General features: G+C 37.9%; 2 protein-coding genes across 13 annotated transcripts in view; one reads left to right on the forward strand and one right to left on the reverse strand.

The window, feature by feature from the left end:
- SHOC2 (SHOC2 leucine rich repeat scaffold protein) overlaps positions 1-16165 on the reverse strand; it is an 87167-nt gene extending 71002 nt beyond the window's left edge. For 2 of the 9 annotated variants that reach the window (XM_021666878.2, XM_064373876.1), the window contains exons 1-2: positions 15365-15404; positions 14120-14461 (exon numbers count right to left, since the gene is read on the reverse strand). The gene's annotated coding sequence lies outside the window, so the exon portion shown is untranslated. Of the gene's footprint in view, positions 1-14119; positions 14462-15336; positions 15453-15886; positions 15909-16048 lie in introns of those variants that run through there. The other 7 variants (XM_012450202.3, XM_012450201.3, XM_064373877.1 and 4 more) reach the window with 7 other exon arrangements.
- Positions 15826-21664, forward strand: part of BBIP1 (BBSome interacting protein 1) — a 30396-nt gene continuing 24557 nt past the window's right edge. For 2 of the 4 annotated variants that reach the window (XM_012450207.3, XM_012450208.3), the window contains exons 1-3: positions 15826-15925; positions 16031-16200; positions 16846-16936. In XM_012450207.3, coding sequence (XP_012305630.1) covers positions 16900-16936 — 37 coding nt within the window. In that variant the 5' untranslated portion in view covers positions 15826-15925; positions 16031-16200; positions 16846-16899. The remainder of the gene's footprint in view (positions 15926-16030; positions 16201-16845; positions 16937-21664) is intronic. The other 2 variants (XM_064373881.1, XM_012450206.3) reach the window with 2 other exon arrangements.

Consider the following 21664-nt stretch of genomic DNA (forward strand, 5'->3'; position numbering starts at 1 on the left):
CTGGAAAAAACCACCTTCATATGGATCCAAAATAGAGCACACATAGCCAAGAAAATCCTAAGCAAAAAAAAACAAAAACAAAAACAAAAAAAAAACCACCACAAAAAACAAAGCTGGAGGCATCACACTACCTGACTTCAAACTATACTACAAGGCTACAGGAATCAAAACAGCATGGTACTGGTACCAAAATAGAGATATAGACCAATGGAACAAAACAGAGGCCTTGGAAGTAACTCCACACATCTACAACCCTCTGATCTTGGACAAACCTGACAAAAACAAGCAATGGGGCAAGGATTCCCTATTTAATAAATGGTGTCGGGAAAACTGGCTAGCCATGTGCAGAAAGCAGAAACTGGACCCCTTACAACTTATACAAAAATTAACTCCAGATGGATTAAAGATTTAAATATAAGACCTAACACCATAAAAACCATAGAAGAAAACACAGGCAATAGCATTCAGGACATAGGCATGGGCAAGGACTTCATGACTAAAACACCAAAAGCAATGGCAACAAAAGCCAAAATAGACAAATGGGATCTCATCAAACTTAAGAGCTTCTGCACAGCAAAACAAACTATCATTAGAGTGAACCGGCAACCAACAGAATGGGAAAACATTTCTGCAATCTACCCATCTGAGAAAGGGCTAATATCCAGAATCTATAAAGAACTTAAACAAATTTACAAGAAAAAAAACAAACAACCCCATCAAAAAGTGGACAAAGGATATGAACAGATACTTTTCAAAAGAAGACATTTATGCAGCCAACAAGCATATGAAAAAAGCCTCATCATTACCGGTCACTGGAGAAATGCAAATCAAAACCACACTGAGATACCATCTCATGCCAGTTAGAATGGCAATCATTAAAAAATCTGGAGACAACAGATGCTGGAGAAGATATGGAGAAACAGGAACGCTTTTACACTGTTGGTGGGAGTGTAAATTAGTTCAACCATTGTGGAAGACAGTGTGGCAATTCCTCAAGGATCTAGAAATAGAAATTCCATTTGACTCAACAATCCCATTACTGGGTATATACCCAAAGGATTATCATTCTATTATAAAGACACATGCACACGTATGTTCACTGTGGCACTGTTTACAATAGCAAAGACTTGGAACCAACACAAATGCCCATCAGTGATAGACTGGATAAAGAAAATGTAGCACATATACACCATGGAATACTATGCAGCCATAAAAAAGGATGAGTTCATGTCCTTTGCATGGACATGGATAAAGCTGGAAACCATCATTCTCAGCAAACTGACACAAGAACAGAAAACCAAACACTGAATGTTCTTACTCCTAAGTGGGTGCTGAACAATGAGAACACATAGACACAGGGAGGGAAACATCACACACTGGGGCCTGATGGGGAATGGGGGGGTCTAGGAGAGGGGTAACGGGGTTGGGGGATTGAGGAGGGATGACATTAGGAGAAATACCTAATGTAGAGGACATGGGAATGGATGCAGCAAACCACCATGACATGTGTATGTCATGTCATGTATACATACATAGGTATGTATACCTATGTAACAATCCTGCATGATTTGCACATGTACCCCAGAACTTAAAGTACAATAAAAAATAAATAAATAAAAAAGAAGCTACCCTCTCCAAGTGCTCTCCAATTCAACCACCTCATACATTTCCCTTACTGGGTTCACTCATTTATGTTACCTGCCTGGTCTCCTGTAAGAATTTAAGTGTAGCAACCCAGTTCTATTGGTTTATTTGGTTACATACAGGCTATTAAGATTCTTAGTGTGAATGATATTAATAATACCTTGTCTTGTACAAACGTAAATATTTCCTGATTTTTCTTTTAACTGAATCATATATAAATAATCATAAATATATATAAAACTTTTAAAGTCTAGAAGAACATCCATAAAATGCTGGCAATGCTATCCTTCAATTACAGGTGATTTTCACTTTTTATCTCTGTATGTATATCTTTTAAATATATACAATGAGCAATCACTCCTTTCATAATTAGAAAGAAAGCTACTTTCATTTTGAAACAAAATATATGTAACACTGATAGCTATGTTTACTTTTAAACTGATAAAGGATAAAGCCAATTAAGACTTTACCTATGAAGAAAACCTGAGAGCATAATACAAGATGAGGTCAATATAATAATCAGAGATCATTTAGTCTAGGATTATCCATAAAAACTTAATATCTACTACTTTCAGCCAGAATTACAATATAAACTGTTTTTATAAGTGGCATTCAGAAGTACACGGAGTGATATGACTCACTCTGAAGTTGTAAAACAAGTTTTTGAATATTAGCAGTTCAGAAAACCAATTTTCTCCAATTATAAATATTTAAATTTTTATAAATATGAAATAAAGTATATTTTCATCTGGTCAACATTTATACTAAGTGTCATGCATTTAGTATACCTTGCACTTTGCAAGGTGCAAAGCATACAATAAAGCACAATATTTGCCTGAAAGCTTATACACAAGTGAGTAAACCAAGAAAAAATCGATATGTGCTGTTGAAGCACAAAGGGAAGGCGCCTGAATTAGTCTTGGAGGTTAAGGGAATCAGGAAAGGCTTCTTAAAAAAGGTAACATCTAAGCAGGTATCAACCAAAAAAGGTGAAAGGGGGCCAGGAATCCAGGTGTCATCCTGACTTCTCTCTCCCCTTCAATTTTTACATTCTGACAATCACCAAATCCTATCAATTTTTCTCCCCAAATTTCTCAACTCCATTGGCTTCTCTTCATTCTCACTGCCATTACCCTGCTACAAGGTATACCAAATTCTCTCTACTAAATAGTTTTCTAAATGGTCTTACCAATTTCTCAACTCCATTGGCTTCTCTTCATTCTCACTGCCATTACCCTGCTACAAGGTATATCAAATTCTCTCTTCTAAATAGTTTTCTAAATGGTCTTACCAATTTCTCAACTCCATTGGCTTCTCATCATTCTCACTGCCATTACCCTGCTACAAGGTATACCAAATTCTCTCTTCTAAATAGTCTTCTAACTGGTCTCACCATATCCACTTCCCCATCTGTTCTTAACCTAATCACTGTGTTGTGATTAGAGTGTTCTTTCAAACACTCAAATCTAATCAGGTTAATGTCCAATTAAAAGAACTGAGGGAGGTCCTCAGGATTAAAACCAAATTTCTTCATAGTAATTAACATGTCTTGAAGATCTGGCCCCTGCTTACTTTTGTCACAATTCTTACTATTTCCCATCTTGCACTATGGTCACATGAACTTTTCACATCCCATGGCAGAGTCTTCTATCTCCTGTGTCTAGGACTTACACAAGCTATTTTCTTCTGCCAGAAACAAAGATTTACAATTCTTCACTGAGCTAACTCCTACTTACTCTTCAGACCTCACCTCAGAGGTCTGGGAAGCCTTTTCCTAATTATTTAAAAGCCTTTCTGCATACCACCTCCTCTGTATTCCCACTTAAAACTCCCCCTAACAGAACACCTATCATACTATTATTAGACTTTGCAGGTTAGTTGTCTGTCTCTCTCATTTAAAGGCAATGGGAAAATAGGAACACTACTGTCTTTTTCACAGTTGTATTCTAGTACTTAGGACAATACTTAGCATATGTAACACATTTATTAAAAAATAAATAAATAAATACTTGTTAATTTGGCTTCATCTGTCATTCTAGACAGCATGCTCATTACATAAAGAAGCAAATTTACTCTATAAAGTACTCTACAACATAAAAAATATTATGAACCTTTTATTGAGCACACAATAAATAAATGCTCAATAAACACTGGCTAACATGATAAACAATAAACGAGGTTTTACCTCATGCATGGAGTTCCCCTTTCTCCTACTTAAAATTTACTCCAGGTCGCTCAAATTTTGACATGAATACCTAAAAATGACAAGATTTCAACTGTATTTCCTATTATTTATTAAAATGTAAAGACTTCTTATTCTTTTAAATAAAGAGCTCTCCCACCTAAATCATGTAAAGCTATATAATTTGGCAGTTTTAGAATTTCAAAAGGAACTTTCAAAATTAGAAGACCAAAATATTGGTCCAAAGAATAAGAAAACACCCAAAATTAACATGCTCAAAGGAATGTTATTGTTTACAGAGAAATGGAAAAGCACATCTTTAAGCAGCAAAAGTGAACCTGAGGTAGGACAGAGGCTAAAGGCTGTCCAAGAAAATAAAATAAAATGTTCTACACTGGTTCATTTAATTAGAATTATGTCAAGAGTCCACAACTCACAGCATCTTCAAATTCATTCATTCAACTTTTTCCCTCCTTGGTAAGGAAGCAAAATGAAATACTTTGGGCAGACAGAGAGACATGGAACTGATTTATTTTGCATAGTAGCAAATGGAATTTTTTTAGGAAATCTGCATTACTTCTTAAGGGAAAGCAAAAGACTTTACACATAATTTAGACTCTAGGAAAACAAGAGTTTAGAGAAAAGAACTGAAAATTCCTGTTTACCCAACCCACAATATAAACCATAATTGGGATTACAGCTCTTTTGTACAACACTTCAACTCACCATATGCATAAATGGCAAAATTCTCCACCAAAGTCTCCCAGTTAAAAGGCAAGGTAGGGAAGAGGGGATTTAATAGTCTCAAAATAACTAAGATATAATGGTAAATGTCAAATATCTTAACCAAAAATTATCTGAAAAGTTTTAATGCCACACAAACACTACCAAAAAAAAAAAAAAAACCGAAAAAAAAAAAAAGATTTACTTGGGAATATTTGCTTAAATTGCCTTTCTTGACAAGGAACTCCAAACATGCCATACATAACTTAAGTATTCCCAAGATCTACTTTTCATTTCCTATGCAAACTGGCAATTAAAAAAAAAAAGGCTAGTTATTTAATTACTAGTATAAAGCAAAAGAGAAAATATAACTGCTATATACACTAAGATGACTACAACATTCAATATAGTATTTTCAAAGAAAAAAAGATTTTCAGGTCTTTTAAGCTAAAAAATGTTAATTAAATTTACTATGTTTTTGTACATATAAACTCAAACATTTCTTCACTATAAATACTTTCCATTACTCACTCTGTTAACTATCAGAAACCGTCAGAAAAAAATAAATAAATAAATGCACTATCAATAACAAGACAAGGAATATATGGTCTCAATGTATCTTATATCCAAGAATCAGTCAGTAATAAGTTGCCATGATTATAAAACTGGATTTTCTTACATTTATATAGTCCATTTCTGAGACATCAGAGAAACACCTCTACATTCAACTATTTATCTACTATCCTGTTTGGTTTTTTAAATAGAATGTATGTATTTTGAGTTTTAAAAATACAATCTTATTTATCTCTGTATTACATTTTAAAAAATATCACAAAGCAAAAATCTTCTAAGATCAAAAGAAACATAATAAGCAGCCATACTCAATTTAATGGTAATAGGAATTTTTCCCATCAGAAGTTACTCAAAATATTGAAAGATAGCTCTTGCTTCTATTTTTTAATATATATGAAGGAATACTATTTTTTTAATTTAACACATTAAACACAACCCTACAATTCTCAACTGGTATGTACTCCCTACTATCTTCTGGATATTTGAAGATGGGACATTTGGAAGGTAATTAGGTTTAGGTGAAGTCACAAGAGTTGGGTTTTCATAATGGGATTAATATTCTTGTAAGAGGAGACCAAAGAACTTGCTCTCTCACATTTTCTGCCAACTGCAGATACAGCAGGAAGACCACCATCTGTAAGAGACTCTTCATTTGCCATGAACAGAAGAATCAGCTGGCACCTGGATCTTGGACTTTCTAGCCTTCAGAATTGAGAAATATATACTGTTGTTTAAGCCACACGGTCTATGGTATTTTATTAGAGCAGTTTGAGCAGATTAAGAAAATCCCAAAATTAGATTCCCGCATAGGTTACAGAAGCTTGAAATGAAAAAATTTCCATACCACAAACATGTAAATCATGTAGTAATTTTCAGATAGCAAGTGATATGTTATTTAAATAATGCCAGGAATAAAAAATGTTATTTGACAATACTGATTTTTAGTTGTTCTTGGAAGCAACTCAAATATTATCAATTTGCATAATTAGTTGCAAAAACCGGATAATGGTCATAAGATATGCTAATAAAAAATTTTTATTTTTACCACATGAATCTACTAGTTATAGATGATCAATTTTCAAATAAATTGAATATAACAAAATATAAAAAAACTTCAATTATATTAAACAATTTCAGCTTTCTTTAATAAAACAAAAATCCTGAAGATCTTGCCACAGGATCATTGTTGTTATATGGTATTTACATACATACACATATACACATGCAAATATCAGGTATAACTGAGTTCCAATTGAGAAAAAGCCAGGTGAGTTTTTTCATATGCATTAAGGTATTACTTAGAGTTAACTCTCCAAGAGTTATACAGCTGACTTTTTTTGAGACAGGGTCTGGATCTGTTGCCCAGGCTGGAGTGCAGTGGTGTGATCTCAGCTTACTGCAACCTCCACCTCCCAGGCTCAAGCCATCCTCCCACCTCAGTTTCCCAAGTAGCTGGGATTACAGATGTGTGCCACCACAGGCTGTTAATTTTTGTATTTTTGGTAGAGACGGGGTTTCACCATGTTGGCCAGACTGGTTTCAAACTCGTGAGCTCAAGAGATCCGTCTGCCTCAGCCTCCCAAAGTCCTGGGATTACAGGTGTGAGCCACTGCACCTGCCATACAGCTGACTTTTAAAGCAAATTTCAGTCCATTCTTTTGTGTAATGTAAAACCTTTCAACTAAAACATTTAATATTAATCTATCTTTTACAACTAGTGTAGGTTCAACTTGGTCCCTTTATTAATAAGCTGGTAAAAGTATGTTTTATCAAATTCCTTTATAACCATATTTTCCTGAATAAAAAAGTAAATAAACTAATGAATTGCTTTCTTTTTAATACTTTCTCATCAATTTCAGTATCTGGTTCTCATAGGCTGGAACAATGCTACAATGACTGCGTTGCACAACAGTCTAGGGGAAATATTGTTTGTTGCCCAGGCTGAAGTGCATTGGTGTGATCTTGGCTCACTGCAACCTCTGCCTCCCAAGTTCAAGCAATTCTCCAGCCTCAGCCTCCCGAGTAGCTGGGACTACAAGCATGTACCAAGTCCAGCTACTTTTTGTATTTTCAGTAGAGTCAGGGTTTCGCCATGTTGCCCAGGCTGTTCTCTAATCCTGACCTCAGGTGATCCGCCCATCTCAACTTCCCAAAGTGCTGGGATTACAGGTATAAGCCACCGCAGTTGGCCGGGGGAAATATTTAAATAAAAATTATTTTCATTAAAAGATTTAAGTATTGTACAAAAGCATCACAGGAATATTTATATCAGTTATCAAACTTTTCCTAATAAAAGACTGTTCTGTTTTAAAAAGTGACTATTTTAAAAGTCGTTTTTCTCAAGCCCCCAAATAATTATTTTCATGAGCTTTATTTACAACCTAACACATTACTGCCTGATTTATTTCAAACATTCACTAACCATCATTATGTCATCAGAGTATCTTAAGGTGCCCAACACAAAGTCTGACACAATCTCACATCATTTTGCAGTTTCTATATGCTTTGTTCTTGTCCCAAATATTCATATTTTGTTGTACTACTATAAGCTATTACATAACAGGAGGTGGGGAAAATTTAAAAAATACTGCAGCACTACCAGCCATTTAGCATACCGAGTTCCCACAGTTGCTCAGTGGGTGTTCTGAAACTAGGCCATTTTCTAGTATTAAGAATTTCAAATCACTACTTCCAAAGTACAGAAATAAGTGTCTTCAAGATTCAATCATAAAACCTTACTATTTTAAGCCGCCTAGTACATAAGCATCCGATTTATATGAGTCTAGAGTTGCAATTAGCACGATTGATAAACCAGTATTTGTTTTAGCAGCAAAATAACTAGCTTTCTTACCTATTCTTATAGTCACAGAATTCAAGAGATCACAGTATTAAAATAAAATGTAATTTGAACCAGAACTAAAGCTCTGGTGAAATTTTAAATTCTATATCCCAGATATATACAAACCCAAACTGAATTAAATATAATCTATTTCAGGTCACCCAATCTGTCAGACACCACATACTTTTAGCAAAGAACTATACCTTTCAACCTAATTTTCCCAGTCCAGGTGACCAGAAAATGCAAGAAATTGAAGCTTAGTCTCTAACAGAATCAAAGTTGAAATACTTATGCTATTTTGTCTTATCAATGCAACAGGTTATGTTTTCATTAAAAGCGGATCAAGAAAACCATGTTGCTGCTCAATTTTATATATTTCATAGCAAAGTAAATAGACATATGGTAAATCTACCTCTACAAATTATAAGGTACTGCATTGACTCAGTACTTTCAGGTAATTGTTTCAACTTTATTTGTTCAATAAATACTGGCACCTACTATGTTTTATCTCATTAAGCAAACCTTTCCAGTAAGAAAAGCTTAACACAGTGAGTTTTAAATTGTTTAATATTGAATGGCATTTTTTTCTAAATACATGGTCTTATGTTATCTTTAACAAAATTTACTACTATCCAATAACAACTTCTTCATAATTCTAGATCGTTTATACTATTCTATGTATAAAACAGTGTCTTGAAAGATTCTACGTATGTTTGTCATAACATTAAGTTGCTATAAACCAGTGTTTTTACAAAATGTCTTGCATCTGCCTTTTGACTGTTTTACTTCTGCTCTTATTTTCGACTCTCTTATGCCTCTAGGAGTAATTTCAGTCCTTTTTACATTTAGTTACCAAACTTTTAAAAACTGTACACTATGTGAGAATAAAAATGCCTGAATTAAGGCGTGAAAGACTTTAAGAACAGAAAATGCATGTTTCAAAACAAGAACATTATGATATCTCTTTGACTTTCCTTTGGGCCTATTCAGTTTGTTTTGGGGCTGTCTACTAATCTACAACTAATTTTCTACTTGGAGCCTACAAGGTCTAGACATTTTTTATTGGTGGAATAGTAAAAGACAGACATACTCAATGCTCATCTTGAGGCTTACAGTCTAGCAATAAAGACGGACATCAAACATATTACAAAAATAGTGAATGTTATAAAAGAGGAAGTAAAAGTGCTTGGATACCTTAAAAGAGAAGAATCTAACTAGGGATCAAAGGAAGGTCTCCCACAGAATGGGACACAAAATTGAGGCCTGAAGGGTGATTAGAGTTTAGCCACGTGAAGAGTACATGAGGTAGTAACCAAGCAGATGACACTAGAAATAAGTAATCTCAAGATAAATGAGGTCTAACAACAAGTTTAAGGCAATAGCTAAAATATGAATATTTCAATAAACTTCCCAAATTTTTTTAATAAAAATAATTAGAAGGATCAAAAAATGCAAATAAGAGTGTTTTAACATAGAAAACTATGGCTCTTTGCAGGGAATGGAGTTTGGGACATCAAAATTGGGCCTCACTATGCCCTGTTACAAGTATTAAATTATACTGCATGAAGGGTCAGGCAAGGTGGCTCACACTTGTCATCCCAACACCTTGGGAGGACAAGGCAGGTGGATTGTTTGAGCTCAGGGGTTTGAGACCAGTCTGGGCAACACAGCAAAACCTAGTCTCTATAAAAAACAGAAAAATTAGCCAGGCACGGTGGCACGCACCTGTAGTCCCAGTTGCTCGGGAGGTTAAGGTGGGAGGATCACTTGAGCCCAGGGAGGTCAGGGTTGCAACGAGCCCCGTGACTGCGCCACTGCCTGGGTGCAGAGTGAGACGCTGTCTTGAAAAAAAAAAAAAAATGCTGTGTGAAAAACTCAATTCTCAAGTTCAGAGAACTTTTAAATCATACAAGCCTTCTTCCAGAACATAACAGCTGACCATACAGTCTGACTTGCCTGAAGAGTGGCACTGTCAAGTAAGTATGGAAAATGTTTTTTAAAGTGTACTCAAAGGAGTACATTTTAAATGATTATACAGAAACAAACAAACAAAAAAAAACACTTTACCATGAATGCTAAGAAAGTTCATAAATGTTACTCTTAACATGATACATAAATGCAGAGAAAAGATATTTAAGTATGATTTTGAAACATTATCATTATCCAAGTTCTAAGCCTGGGTATTATTTCCCACATTAGGCTGACATATTCTCCTTGTACTTAATTAAAATATTAATGAAAAATAACATAGGTAAATTTTCTTCCCTTTCTTTTCACAGGTATTGAAGGTAAAGTTTTAAATAATAGTTTGGAATAGCTCCTCAACATTAATACAGGTCTGCAGTTCAAAGCCCAAATAAAATTAGGAACACAAGAAATATTATTAAGTGTTAATCAAAGTCTACCGTATGACCTAATATTATTACTAGAATCCAAACTATTATTCTTCTCTAATTGTCCAAGTGGAGCCAAACATATCTAACCTTTCTGCTTTTACTACCCTCCCCTATCCTACTTATTCCTCAAGAGTTAGTTCCAGTCCTATCCTCCAACAGGCATTGCCAGTTATACACGCAGTCTGAGTCTTAACTCATCTGAGTTTACCAGTTATACTGCTGTTAAAGCATGTGTCACATTGCTTAACAATTAACTATTGACTTGTCCAGTTCATACAACAAACTCCAAACTTAGAGAAAGAAGGAAACATATTTATCTCTGTATTCAGAGCTTGGGACACACATGGACACACACACAGAGCAGAAGTTCCATGACATTGGTGAATGTGAAACTGTAGTAAGAAATATTTATAGAACAAAATTGAAAAGTTAAAGACTATTTGCAAGACTGAGAAAGTACTGAAAGCAGGAAGAAGTGTTATACAACACAAAATTGGAAACTGAGAAAACCCAAATTTAACTGATCAAATTAACTCCAAGTTCTAGAAATTATGTGTCAGAACAGGCCATTTCCACTTTACCTCCAAGATATTAAAAGAACAAAAAGAAAAAAAGACCTACGTTTGTCAGCTGTAAAATTACTTAAAATTATAGGACTTTTAAACAGTAATTGAGGGCAAATAAAGTATTTCAACATTAGAAGTCTTCCTAGTGCTGCCAGGCACAGTGGCTCACGCCTGTAATCTCAACACTTTGGCAGGCTAAGGCGGTGAATAATGAGGTCAGGCATTCAAGACCACCCTGACCAACATGGTGAAACCACATGTCTACTAAAAATACAAAAATTAGCCAGGCATGGTGGCACGCACCTGTAATTGCAGCCACTTGGAAAGCTGAGGCAGGAGAATCACTTGAACCTGGGAGGTGGAAGTTGCAGTGAGCTAAGATCACGCCACTGCACTCCAGTCTGGGTGACAGAGCGAGACTCCATCTCAAATCCCTCCAAAAAAAAGTCTTCCTAGTGCTATAAACAGAAGATAGTCATGCAGAAATAATTTATAAAAATATTTCAGATTCATTTCACATAGAGACCAATTATAGCCTTTTTGAAGGTCTCTTGTAATGTTTTAGCTACAAGCAGTATGTTCATTCTTTCTCATAAATGAATCCTCACCTTTTAGATTATATACTACTTTTTGCAATCAGTTCTGACCTTTAGAGAAGTTGGAATGAGATATATAGTGTGAAATTGACTTAGTTTTCTTCTAAATCTTGATAATGGGAACTGCACACTTTCTCAAGAAGCACATATGCTACCATCATCTCAAAGGCTTAAGGATCGTTGGGAATTAGAATATCCTTTTGTGTGTATAAACTTTGCTGTGCTGAATTAAAGATGCTGTATTAAAAAGTTGAAAGCCAGGGGGAAAATACCAAACAAAACCAGAATGAACACTAATTTATATTAAAGTAATTCAATTATATATTTTAGAACATAAACGTTTCTCAGAGTTATGCATGTTTGTTTCAACCTGCAATGATTAACAAGCACTTTTAAGAACACTCTATAATATATGGAGTTCAAGCATGTCATAGGTCATCTGTAATTTAGAAATTATTCAGATTTCAAAAGTCAGTTTAGAGAGTTGGAAAATATAAAAATTTACTATATTAAGAGAAAATATTTCAAAAAAGATCTACAGGGCACAACTTTGATGCAGTGTAACAAGTAAATGAACAAAAATCAGAAGACTAAGCAGTTAAAATAGGGGATTACAAGGAGAGCAGATGATGTATGTCCATAAATTAGTCTAAGAAAGATTCAGCCAAATTATATGTCTAATGCATAAAATAATGCATGAAATAAATATCCCATGTATATCTAAATTTACTCTGTTAATTAATATTTTATAAACAAGTAGCAGAATTTCTCCAAGTCCAAGCTATAAATCTCAGAACTCACTGAAGGATTTCTGAGTTAACGTGTTTTGGGTTTTTTTAAATGTTTTGTTATAAGCAGAAATCTTATGCTTTTTTATACATGCAAGCTACATGAAGGATATAGCAAACCAAATTCTAAAGATAAATTATTTCACTTAATCTTCAGCCTCCAAAAATAAGTATCCTTATATCTACATATAGAGATTATATCTTTTAGTCAAACACAGATTCTTATATTTAAATATTTTTACCAAAAAAAACGGCCAAAATATTTAAATGGTTTAAAGAACAGTCTTCCAAAAATATTAAATTGTACAATATTGAAAATGAGCATATTTTCAAGACAAATATGACTATAATTAATCCACCTGTATAATAAAGAATTTCAACTTTATTCACCCTTCCTCCCTAATTCATACAAGTAAGCCAAGGCAATAAATATACCAACCACTATTCAGAAGTCAATTTTGGAAATATTCCACATAGAATTCCAGTTTATGTCTCTCTGATGTGGAGGGAGAAAAGTCATTCTTCCCTTACCCAAGTCACAGAAAAAAAAAAAAAACAGTAACATAATAAAAGCTTAATTCCAGCAAGTGCAACAAAGGAATTTGTAATTTTCGTGTTTCTATTTAAACACGAAATGTTTCAAATTTCCAACTGGCTTGTAGTTCACAAGTTGATGCATGACCCTTACTTGCTACAACTACCAGAAAAACAGCTCTGATGAACTTTCTGAATACTGTAGTTTAAAAAACAAACAAACAAATCTAGCTGCAAACTATTAATGCATATTTTCACATCATTCTTTAATCCATAATTTGAGAAAATTTTTTAAACTTAAAAATACTGAGTGATCAGAAAACAAATGTCAACTTTTAAGATAAATGTAGCTATTTCTTCAAAAACTGAAGGGGTTAAATAGGGATGGTTAATGGATATAAAAAACAGAATGAATACGATCTAGTATTTGATAGCACAACAGGGTGACCATACTCAATATATTTAATTGTACATTTTAAAATAAGAGTATAATTGGATTGTTGTATCACAAAGGGTAAATGCTTGAGGTGATGGATACCTCATTGACTCTAATGTGACTATTATGCATTGTATGTCTATATCAAAATATCTCATATAACCCACAAACACCTACTATGTACCCATAAACATTAAAAACTAAAACTAAAACTGAACAAGCACCTTGGGAAAATTCAGTACCCTTAAAGACAGGATATGTCCGTAATTTCAAACCGGGATTTCAATATTGTTTTAGATGTTAGCTTTTTATTAAATTTCAGCCATTTGAAAGTTACAAACCTTAAGACAAAGCCTTTATTTAGTTTTGTCTTTATTTTTGACTATTTTTCAAATGGATACTTATAATTACATGAAAAGTTTACAATATATTTAATGTCTAAATAAAGATAAAAGTTTCTCATACTCAGTCTAAGTTCCATATGTGGAGAATGGTCATTTGCATACTCTATTCGTAAAATTCTTTTCACTGTCACACAGCAAAACATCAACACTTCATAAATTCAAATTATAAATATAACCTTACTGAATGTTACAAATCGTATGCAATAGCTAAGTCTCTTCAAGTACACAGTAACAGTTCTACAGCCCATGGCATGGAGGATGAGGGTAAAGATTAGTACACTAATAAACTGAGGTCTTTAAATTAAAACTATTTTTCAGTGGTGATGCTGCATTTAGTTACAAAAACACTTGGTTACACAAGTGTACCTTAGAATTCTGGAAAAAGGTAACCAAAAGCTTTTGATACAGTAGTCCCTCTTGAGACGAAACTAGACGCACCTGGTATCGAAGAAGAGTATACGAAATGACACAGGTGTAAGCCTAGACACTGCTGGTAGTTATCATGCTGGAGGCAAATACTATACAGTCCACATCTGCAACCTAATTTTGCTTCAGCATCCCCAGAGACTTCGAAAATATTTCTTTGGGTAGGTTGCAAAACAGTGCTTCCTCTTTTATTCTCATCACCCCCATTACGATACAAAGCAACACAGACAAGAAAATCAAACGACCAACTGCAAGGGCTTAAACACACACACAAAGCATCTTCTTTCTAGCTCCCAAATCGGTTATTTATTCCACCTGTTTGTAAATCCACAATTCCACAATAACACAAACTGCCTGCTGAAAGAAAGGAGGGAGGAAAGAAAAGAAAAAGAGGAAAAAGAAAGAGAGAAAAAAAGGCAAATTAATGCTTTGGAGTCATTACTCTTCCACCTAGGCTTGGGGGGTGGGGGATGGTACAAAAACAATGGATATTGAGGGGCTAGGGGAAAAAAATCGTCTTACCCAAAGCCTCTTGTGTTAAGAGCCTGGGGGAGTCGAGAGAGAAAGACTAGTTTTCCTCTCTCCCTAAAAGCTGGGCTATCACGGGGAGAGGTTGCCATCGGGCATGTTCTACGAGGAGGTCTCAAAGGGCTACAACTCGCTCCGCCAGGCAACACACCCAGAGCCGATCCAGCACACTTCACTCCGGGGTTTTTAGGGAGAGGAGAACCAGAGAGCGCGGTGGGCTCTAGGGAAGAGGCGCGGAGAGACCCCACCCTGTATGACCGCCGCTGCGCCCGGGCCCTCGCCAACGATTTACACGACCCGGGCACCCCGCGGGCTGGGCCCGGGACCGCCGAGAAGGGTGGGACCGTCCGCCGGGCGCCCCCGGCCCGCGCCCTCGCGCCGGCTTGCCCTCGCCCAGGCGCTGTCCCGGCCGCCTGCCGCCACCGCAGGCCCAACCCTGGCCGCTGTCACAGCTGGCCGCCTCCCTCTCCGCGCCGGGCTGCGAGCTTCCACGCGAGCCGGTTTCGAGGGCCCCGCACTCACGGAGACAGCACCCAGGAAAGAGGCGGCTGCGGCGGCGCCTCCCAGGGCCCCGGCCCCTCGGGCCTCGCCCCGGCGCCGCCGGCTCGCGCCTGTCAGGGCGCGCGGGGCCTCCCCCTACCGACAACCAGCCTGACTGCCCGACGGACAGGAAAGCAGGCAGGAAGAACCGACCAACGTACACCCTCCGCCTCATCGGCCCCGGGTTACCGTCAGGAGCCCCGACTCCGCCATCCTCCTCGCTCACCCTCCTTCCTCCTCTTCCTCCTCCTCCTCCTCCTAAGAAGCGACGCTGCCCAACCGCCGCCCCCCGCCCGCCCGCCCCTCCCCCACTCGCCCCGCCCCGCCCCGCCCCGCCCGTCCCTTCACTACTCTCGCTCCGGCCGCCACGCCCCACCTCTCCGGCGTGGGTCCGTCACTCGCTAGGCAAGAAAAATGGGCGGAGCCGGGGCAAGTGAAGCTGCCCAATTAGAGAGGGGCATTGGCGCCAGCTTCCCTGTCTCCGCCCTTTTCCTTTGCTCAGCTCCTCTACGCCGTCTCCCGCCCACTGGGCGCCGCTGGCTAGCCGGGCTACAGAGTAAGCCTCCGGCAGGGTAGAGTGACGACTCCCCGACCGGAAGTTATTGTTGAAGCTAAGGTGGCCATAACTGATAATGGCAACAGGAGTTTCCTGGCTTCCTGTTTCCAGGGTGACGTAGTTCTTTTTTTTGACTTCGCCCCTTTCGCCGTTACCTGGGGCAACAGCTGAGACGTCTGGGAAGGGATGGATCTGTAAGTAAGCCCAAAGAGGTGCCGTGGGTGACCAGAAATCCCATATTAGACAAGTTAATTCATACTCTGGACTACAGGTCCGGTTTCCTGGCCCTTATTTTACAGAGACGTCTGGTCACTTACCTAGATGGGCAACCGTTTAGAGCTCCGAAAATCCTTCTCCTGCCCGGAAGTTGTATTTGGCACTTCCGAATAGGGTCATGGCGGAGGGGTGTGATAGCTTCGCCGCCCGTGCCCCAGGGAATGCCCATTCCTGACCTCAGTTGCAAAGTGAGGTGAGTCCTTCGGCCCCCCACCAGTGGGGCGGGCCCGGGCCGGACAGTCCCTGTGGGACGGAGCGCTGAAATGGCGAGCGGGACTCAGAGCCGCTTCCGTTGGAAGGTGGTTTTCTTTCCGGGCTGGCCTGGCGGCGGTCCGCCCCGCCTCCGCCCCACTGAGGCTCTCTGCGGGGTGAGGCCGTTTTACCGGCCGCCCTAGCCTAGCCAGAGCCAGCCGGGCCGGGAGGGCCCCAGCGGGGAATGGGCGCGGATCTCGGGGCGGAGCCCCTAACTCCGGCAAAATGGAGCTACTGACCATGCCTCCGCAAGTTCCTATTAAGTACTTTCACTCCCAGGCCTTTGGAGGGAAGAGAATTCGGAAACTTGAGGAAATCATTTTCCACTCTCAGCTATGAAAGAAAAAGATGAGCCCCTATAACCAGGGCAAGACCTCAGTCTTTATCCCCTGCCACTTGCCTTCCCGTTCTGATTTCCCCGCTTTCCGCGTCTCTCCTTTGTAAGCTTTGACTGCGGTTCTGGGTGGAGGATATACTATCCTAATCCTGCAGGTCTACAGTTTATTAAACAACATGGTGAATATTTGAAACTACTGTATTGCTTTTGTATGGCGCTTTACAAAGTTAATCATACATTATCTTGTAGTTTCTTCTGTATGCTTGAGTCAAGAACTCTGTCATCTTGGTAATACCGGGTTGGATGCTTAAAGCTGCAGCAAAAAGACCAGAACTTTCAGGTAAATGAAAATTGTTAATATCCAGCCAGTCAACAATAAGGATGCAAACCTACCTTCTCTACTTGATTTCTTCTTCCTTAGTACTCACACTCCAGCCAGGATGAAATCTCTTGTTTCTTTGCGATTAATTACTGAAATCTATTGTAGCACTCTCCTTTTGTGATTCTCTATCTGATTCTGTTATCTGTTGTCTGTGGGGATGTGTTTCCAGATTCTCCCCAGCAGGAAGTAATTTCCTCTGAATTTATCTAGCATTTTTTGTACATCTTTGGGGACTATCAGTATTTTATATAATAGCTGCTTATGTGTTTAGCTTCACTGCCCTGTCTACACCTAGATAGACTGGTTTGTATCAGATTCGTCTTCCTGTCATTTTCACCCTGCACATGATATTATTTTGGTAAATACTTTCTGAAAGTTTGAATATATTGGGTGTCTGTTGGATGCCCAAGGCACTTCCAGCAGAGTTTCAGAGACCTTCAATTTATCGGAAATTCAGCAGAGCCCCTGCTGCTCAACCTTTTCTTGCATTTCCCCCATGATGTCTTTTCTGACATGATTTTTCCCCAATGTTTTATAATTGAAAATGTTGATATATTTAAAAGCTGAAAGAATTAAAGAATTCGTGTATCCTTCTTCTATATGCAGCAGTTAACATTTTGCCATATATTTTTCATTCCTCCTCACTTTTTCATTGTCATTGAACTATTTGGAAAAAAGTTGCAGACAACTGTTGTTAGGCAGACACCATTAAGATTTTCAGCATGAATTTCCTAAGAACTGTGAAGTTCTCCAGCAAAACACAATATCATTATTACAGCTGTTTTGTAATGTTTAAAATCTAGCCCAAGTGCAAATTTTCCTAACTTACCCAGGAATATATTTTATACCTTCTCCTTCCCAGTCCTGCAAAAAATAAAAATCAAGATCCAGTCAAAATTTATATATTGTATGTGGGTATTATAATTCTTTAGCTTTAATCTAGTAGAGGGCCCCCATCATCCCCCCACCCCACCCCCGTGACATTGGCATTTTGAAGAGTTCAAGCCATTAGTCTTTTTGGAAATGGGCCCCCTTTTTCTTCTTGTAAACGAGAAGTTAGTCTAGAGGCTTAAGTGGAACATTTTTTTTTTTTTTGAGAGGCTACGTCACAATATTTATACTTTTCCAGTCATGTCTAAGCCTTCTCAAAGGCAACTATATGCACCTTTGCTGTGAGTTGCTGGTTAAATCCATCTCCCTTCTCAGCATACTTACCCGCCTCTGGTGTCCTACAAAGTAGTGAGTCGCATTTACTCCTGTGTGTGTGTAGAGTATGTGTTAGTGCCTTGGGTCGGCAACACAGACGTTAAAAAAGTATTGCTGCTACTTTGCCTATTCTTGGAGCTGATGCAATGTATTTCTGCAGTAAAGTGTACTGATGTCAGCATAGTTTCATGAGTTTCAACTCCTGGCACCCTGCAGACGTTGTTGAAAGATGTGTGGGCCCTGTAATTCAAATACAGATGAATCTTGATGTTATCAAAGCAAATACCAAGGCAACTGTTGGCCATCTGGTTACGTTCCAATTTAGGCAATGTTATTTTTCTCCCTGAAATTCTCTTGCAAGTCTTAATTGGTCCTGGTGTTTTTGTGATAGCTTTTTGGTAGCATTAAGTAGAGTCTATTAAAAATTGCAAAATCAAGATTATACTTAACACTTAGTACATGAGATACATTCCCTGCCGAATGGATAGAGAAGTGTTTGTTGAATTTACTTCATAATCACAAGAGGAAAACTCTCAAGACTGCCAACTTCATATACTCCTAGCCTAGACTTATATTTGATCATGAAAGATAAGTGAAAGGAAAAAACTGCACATTCAGGGAGCAGAAGAAAATGCTCTGGAAGGGCAAATCTCTTAGATTGGTATAGAATGTTTTTAGCCATCATATTGAAAATACGTAATGCCTCCCTTTAGTTGCTTCCTTTGTGTACAAGAGTATTTGCTTGTGTGAGAATACTCTAGATTTAAGTAAGGCAAAATAATATACCAATTAAGATCACAGGTTTTAGCATCAGACCTGAGTTTCAGGAATAAGACTATTCAATAGCTGGATGATCTTGCACAGCCCATTCAGTCTCTATTAAATGGGGTCTTGTCCAGGCATGGTGACTCACACCTATAATCCCAGCACTTTGAGAGGCCAAGGCAGGTGGATCACTTGAAGTCGGGAGTTTGAGACCAGCCTGGCCAACCTGGCGAAACCCTGTCTGTACCAAAAACGCAAAAATTAGCCTGGTGTGGTGGTGTACATCTGTAGTTCCAGCTTCTCGGAGGTCTGAGGCACCAGAATCACTTGAGTCCAGGAGGCAGAGGTTGCAGTGAGCCAAGATCGCAGCTCTGCAGCCTGGGCAACAGAGCAAGACCTTGTCTCAAAAAAGAAGAAAAAGAAAAAAACTTTTTTTTAAATGGAGTCTTAAAACTGCTAAGGATTGTTGTACAGAATTAATTCAAATATGTATACAGTGCCTTACCTTGGTTTATAGCACATGGAATGCAGTCAGTGTATGGTGGTTAATAACTTCTAAAGCAGTCCAAATATTGACATCGATTATTTAACGACTAAAGGAATGAATCTTAAGACAGTAGTTCTCTAAGTTTAATGTAGGGAACTTAATTAAAAGTTAGGGTCCAGCTGCCATGACTCATGCCTGTAATCCTAACACTTGGGGAGGCTGAGGTGGATGGATCACTTGAGCCCAGGAGTTTGAGACCAGCCTGGGCAATATGGCGAAACCCTGTCTCAAAAAATACAAAATATTAGCCAGGCGGGGTAGCATGTGCCTGTAGTCCCAGCTACTTGGGAGGCTGAGGTAGGAGGATTACTTGAGCCCGGAAGGTCAAGGCTGTGGTGAGCAATGATCACATGACTGCACTCTAGCCTGAGCAACACAGCAAGACCTTGTCTCAAAAAAAAAAATAAGAAAAAAAAGTATTTTGATTTAACAATTCTAATTTCTGGAGAACTCCAGAAAAATCTCTATTTTTAATAATTGTACAGGGAGTTTTGATGCAGATGATCTGGGGACTGGGCTTTGAGAGGCACTATGTAAAGTATCAAGCAACTTTTCGCTTTCCTTGTGTATTGTTGAAATAGCTAGCTAAATATTTCAGGAACTGAGCAAATACTTTTTTTAAAAGGTTAATAGCCAGTATTTTTAGGACCATTGCCTAGTAATGAATTTTGAAATAAGAAAGCTTATTAGAAAAAGACATTTTGCATGAGTAGGATGTATCATTACTAACTTAATAGTAGTGTCTGCTACTGGATTATCTCCGAGCCAGTGGCATCATCCAGGTTTACCCAAGAACAATTCCCATTCTTAGGCCTAGGCACATTTCAGAAGCTAGACACCACACATTTTATTCACATGAGCTTGAATTAATTAGCTAAATTGAACACATTGCAACATTTTTCTACCAGCAGATGCCAGATAGCAAAGCAGAATAGAATCTACTGTAGTCTCCAATATATGACATGTGATGTTACTTGGCATCTCCAGATAAACATTATCAATCCAAATTAAGCATTCTGCTAGCATGTGGGCAGTTGCTTGAGTAAGAGTGAGCATTACTACTTTATGTTTGCTGAAAAACGCATTCTTTCTGGGCTCCCCTTTTGACCTTTTTCTCGTATTTACGTTCCGAAATCTAGTATGTTTTTGAAAATTCATCTATCGGTTAACCACAAGTCTTGGATAAGACAAAAGATAAAAATTGTTATTCTCCCATTCTCACAACCAGCACTAGGCAGGTTGAATTTAGTATAAAGGAGCTAACTTAATAAATATTCACAAAAGAAATACTGTTTACATACAGTATCCTTTACAGTCTATGGCCATGATTGCTCCTGACTACTCCTTCAGTTCCCAGAGATTGTATTTTTGCATCTCAATGCCCATTAATGATAAAATTAGACAGCTTGACGTATGTTCACAGTGGCTCTATGTTTTACTGTAGTTGCAAAGTCAAATGCCTACAATGATTGGGCAAGTAAGGTAAGAGGAAACAATAAGCAGTAGTAAGGACTGGAGAATTCCAGAGCATATGCTTGCCTAAGTTAAGCATCACTTCCCAGCCCTAGCCAAATTTTGCCGTGTTGAAATGTGGGCTTGATGTTGCCAGATTTGTCAAATAGAGCTAAAATTTGGATTTTGTGTGAAATGTCCTGATTTTTAAACATTGTCTAAATACTTTTTAAATATCTGTAAACCAACAAATATTTAAGTGGATAAGATCAAGGGTTACCAGTTTATGACATGTTGTTTCTTAACATGAAAATGTGAGTGGTGTTTTTGTTGAGAATCTCGAAATGCTTCAGACATGTTTTCTTTTTGCTATATGTCAAGCGCATTGGTCAGGGTTCAGCAACAAGTCACCTGTTATCTCCATTAGACATTCAACATAGATTCTTCTATACAATGAGCTTCTGTTCCCTTGGTTACAATTTTAAAGGTTTTACCCTTTGCTGCCCTTTTAAAAGTTTGTTCACATTTTCTCAACTTGGAGTTCTATTATGAAATAGGTTTGCTCTATTATCATATTTTTAAAACATTTAAGAACACAATTTGGCAGCACATGCTGCTTCAAAAGTAAGTGAAACAGGTTTTTAAAGAAAAGCACCTTTAAATAGATCATGCTGTGTTATAGGTACCATGATATTTATGAAGATTCAAAGATTTTT

The sequence above is a fragment of the Aotus nancymaae genome, unplaced genomic scaffold (assembly GCF_030222135.1).
Source record: "Aotus nancymaae isolate 86718 unplaced genomic scaffold, 86718_ANA_hifiasm-v0.15.2.pri h1tg000010l, whole genome shotgun sequence".
NCBI lineage: Eukaryota > Metazoa > Chordata > Mammalia > Primates > Aotidae > Aotus > Aotus nancymaae.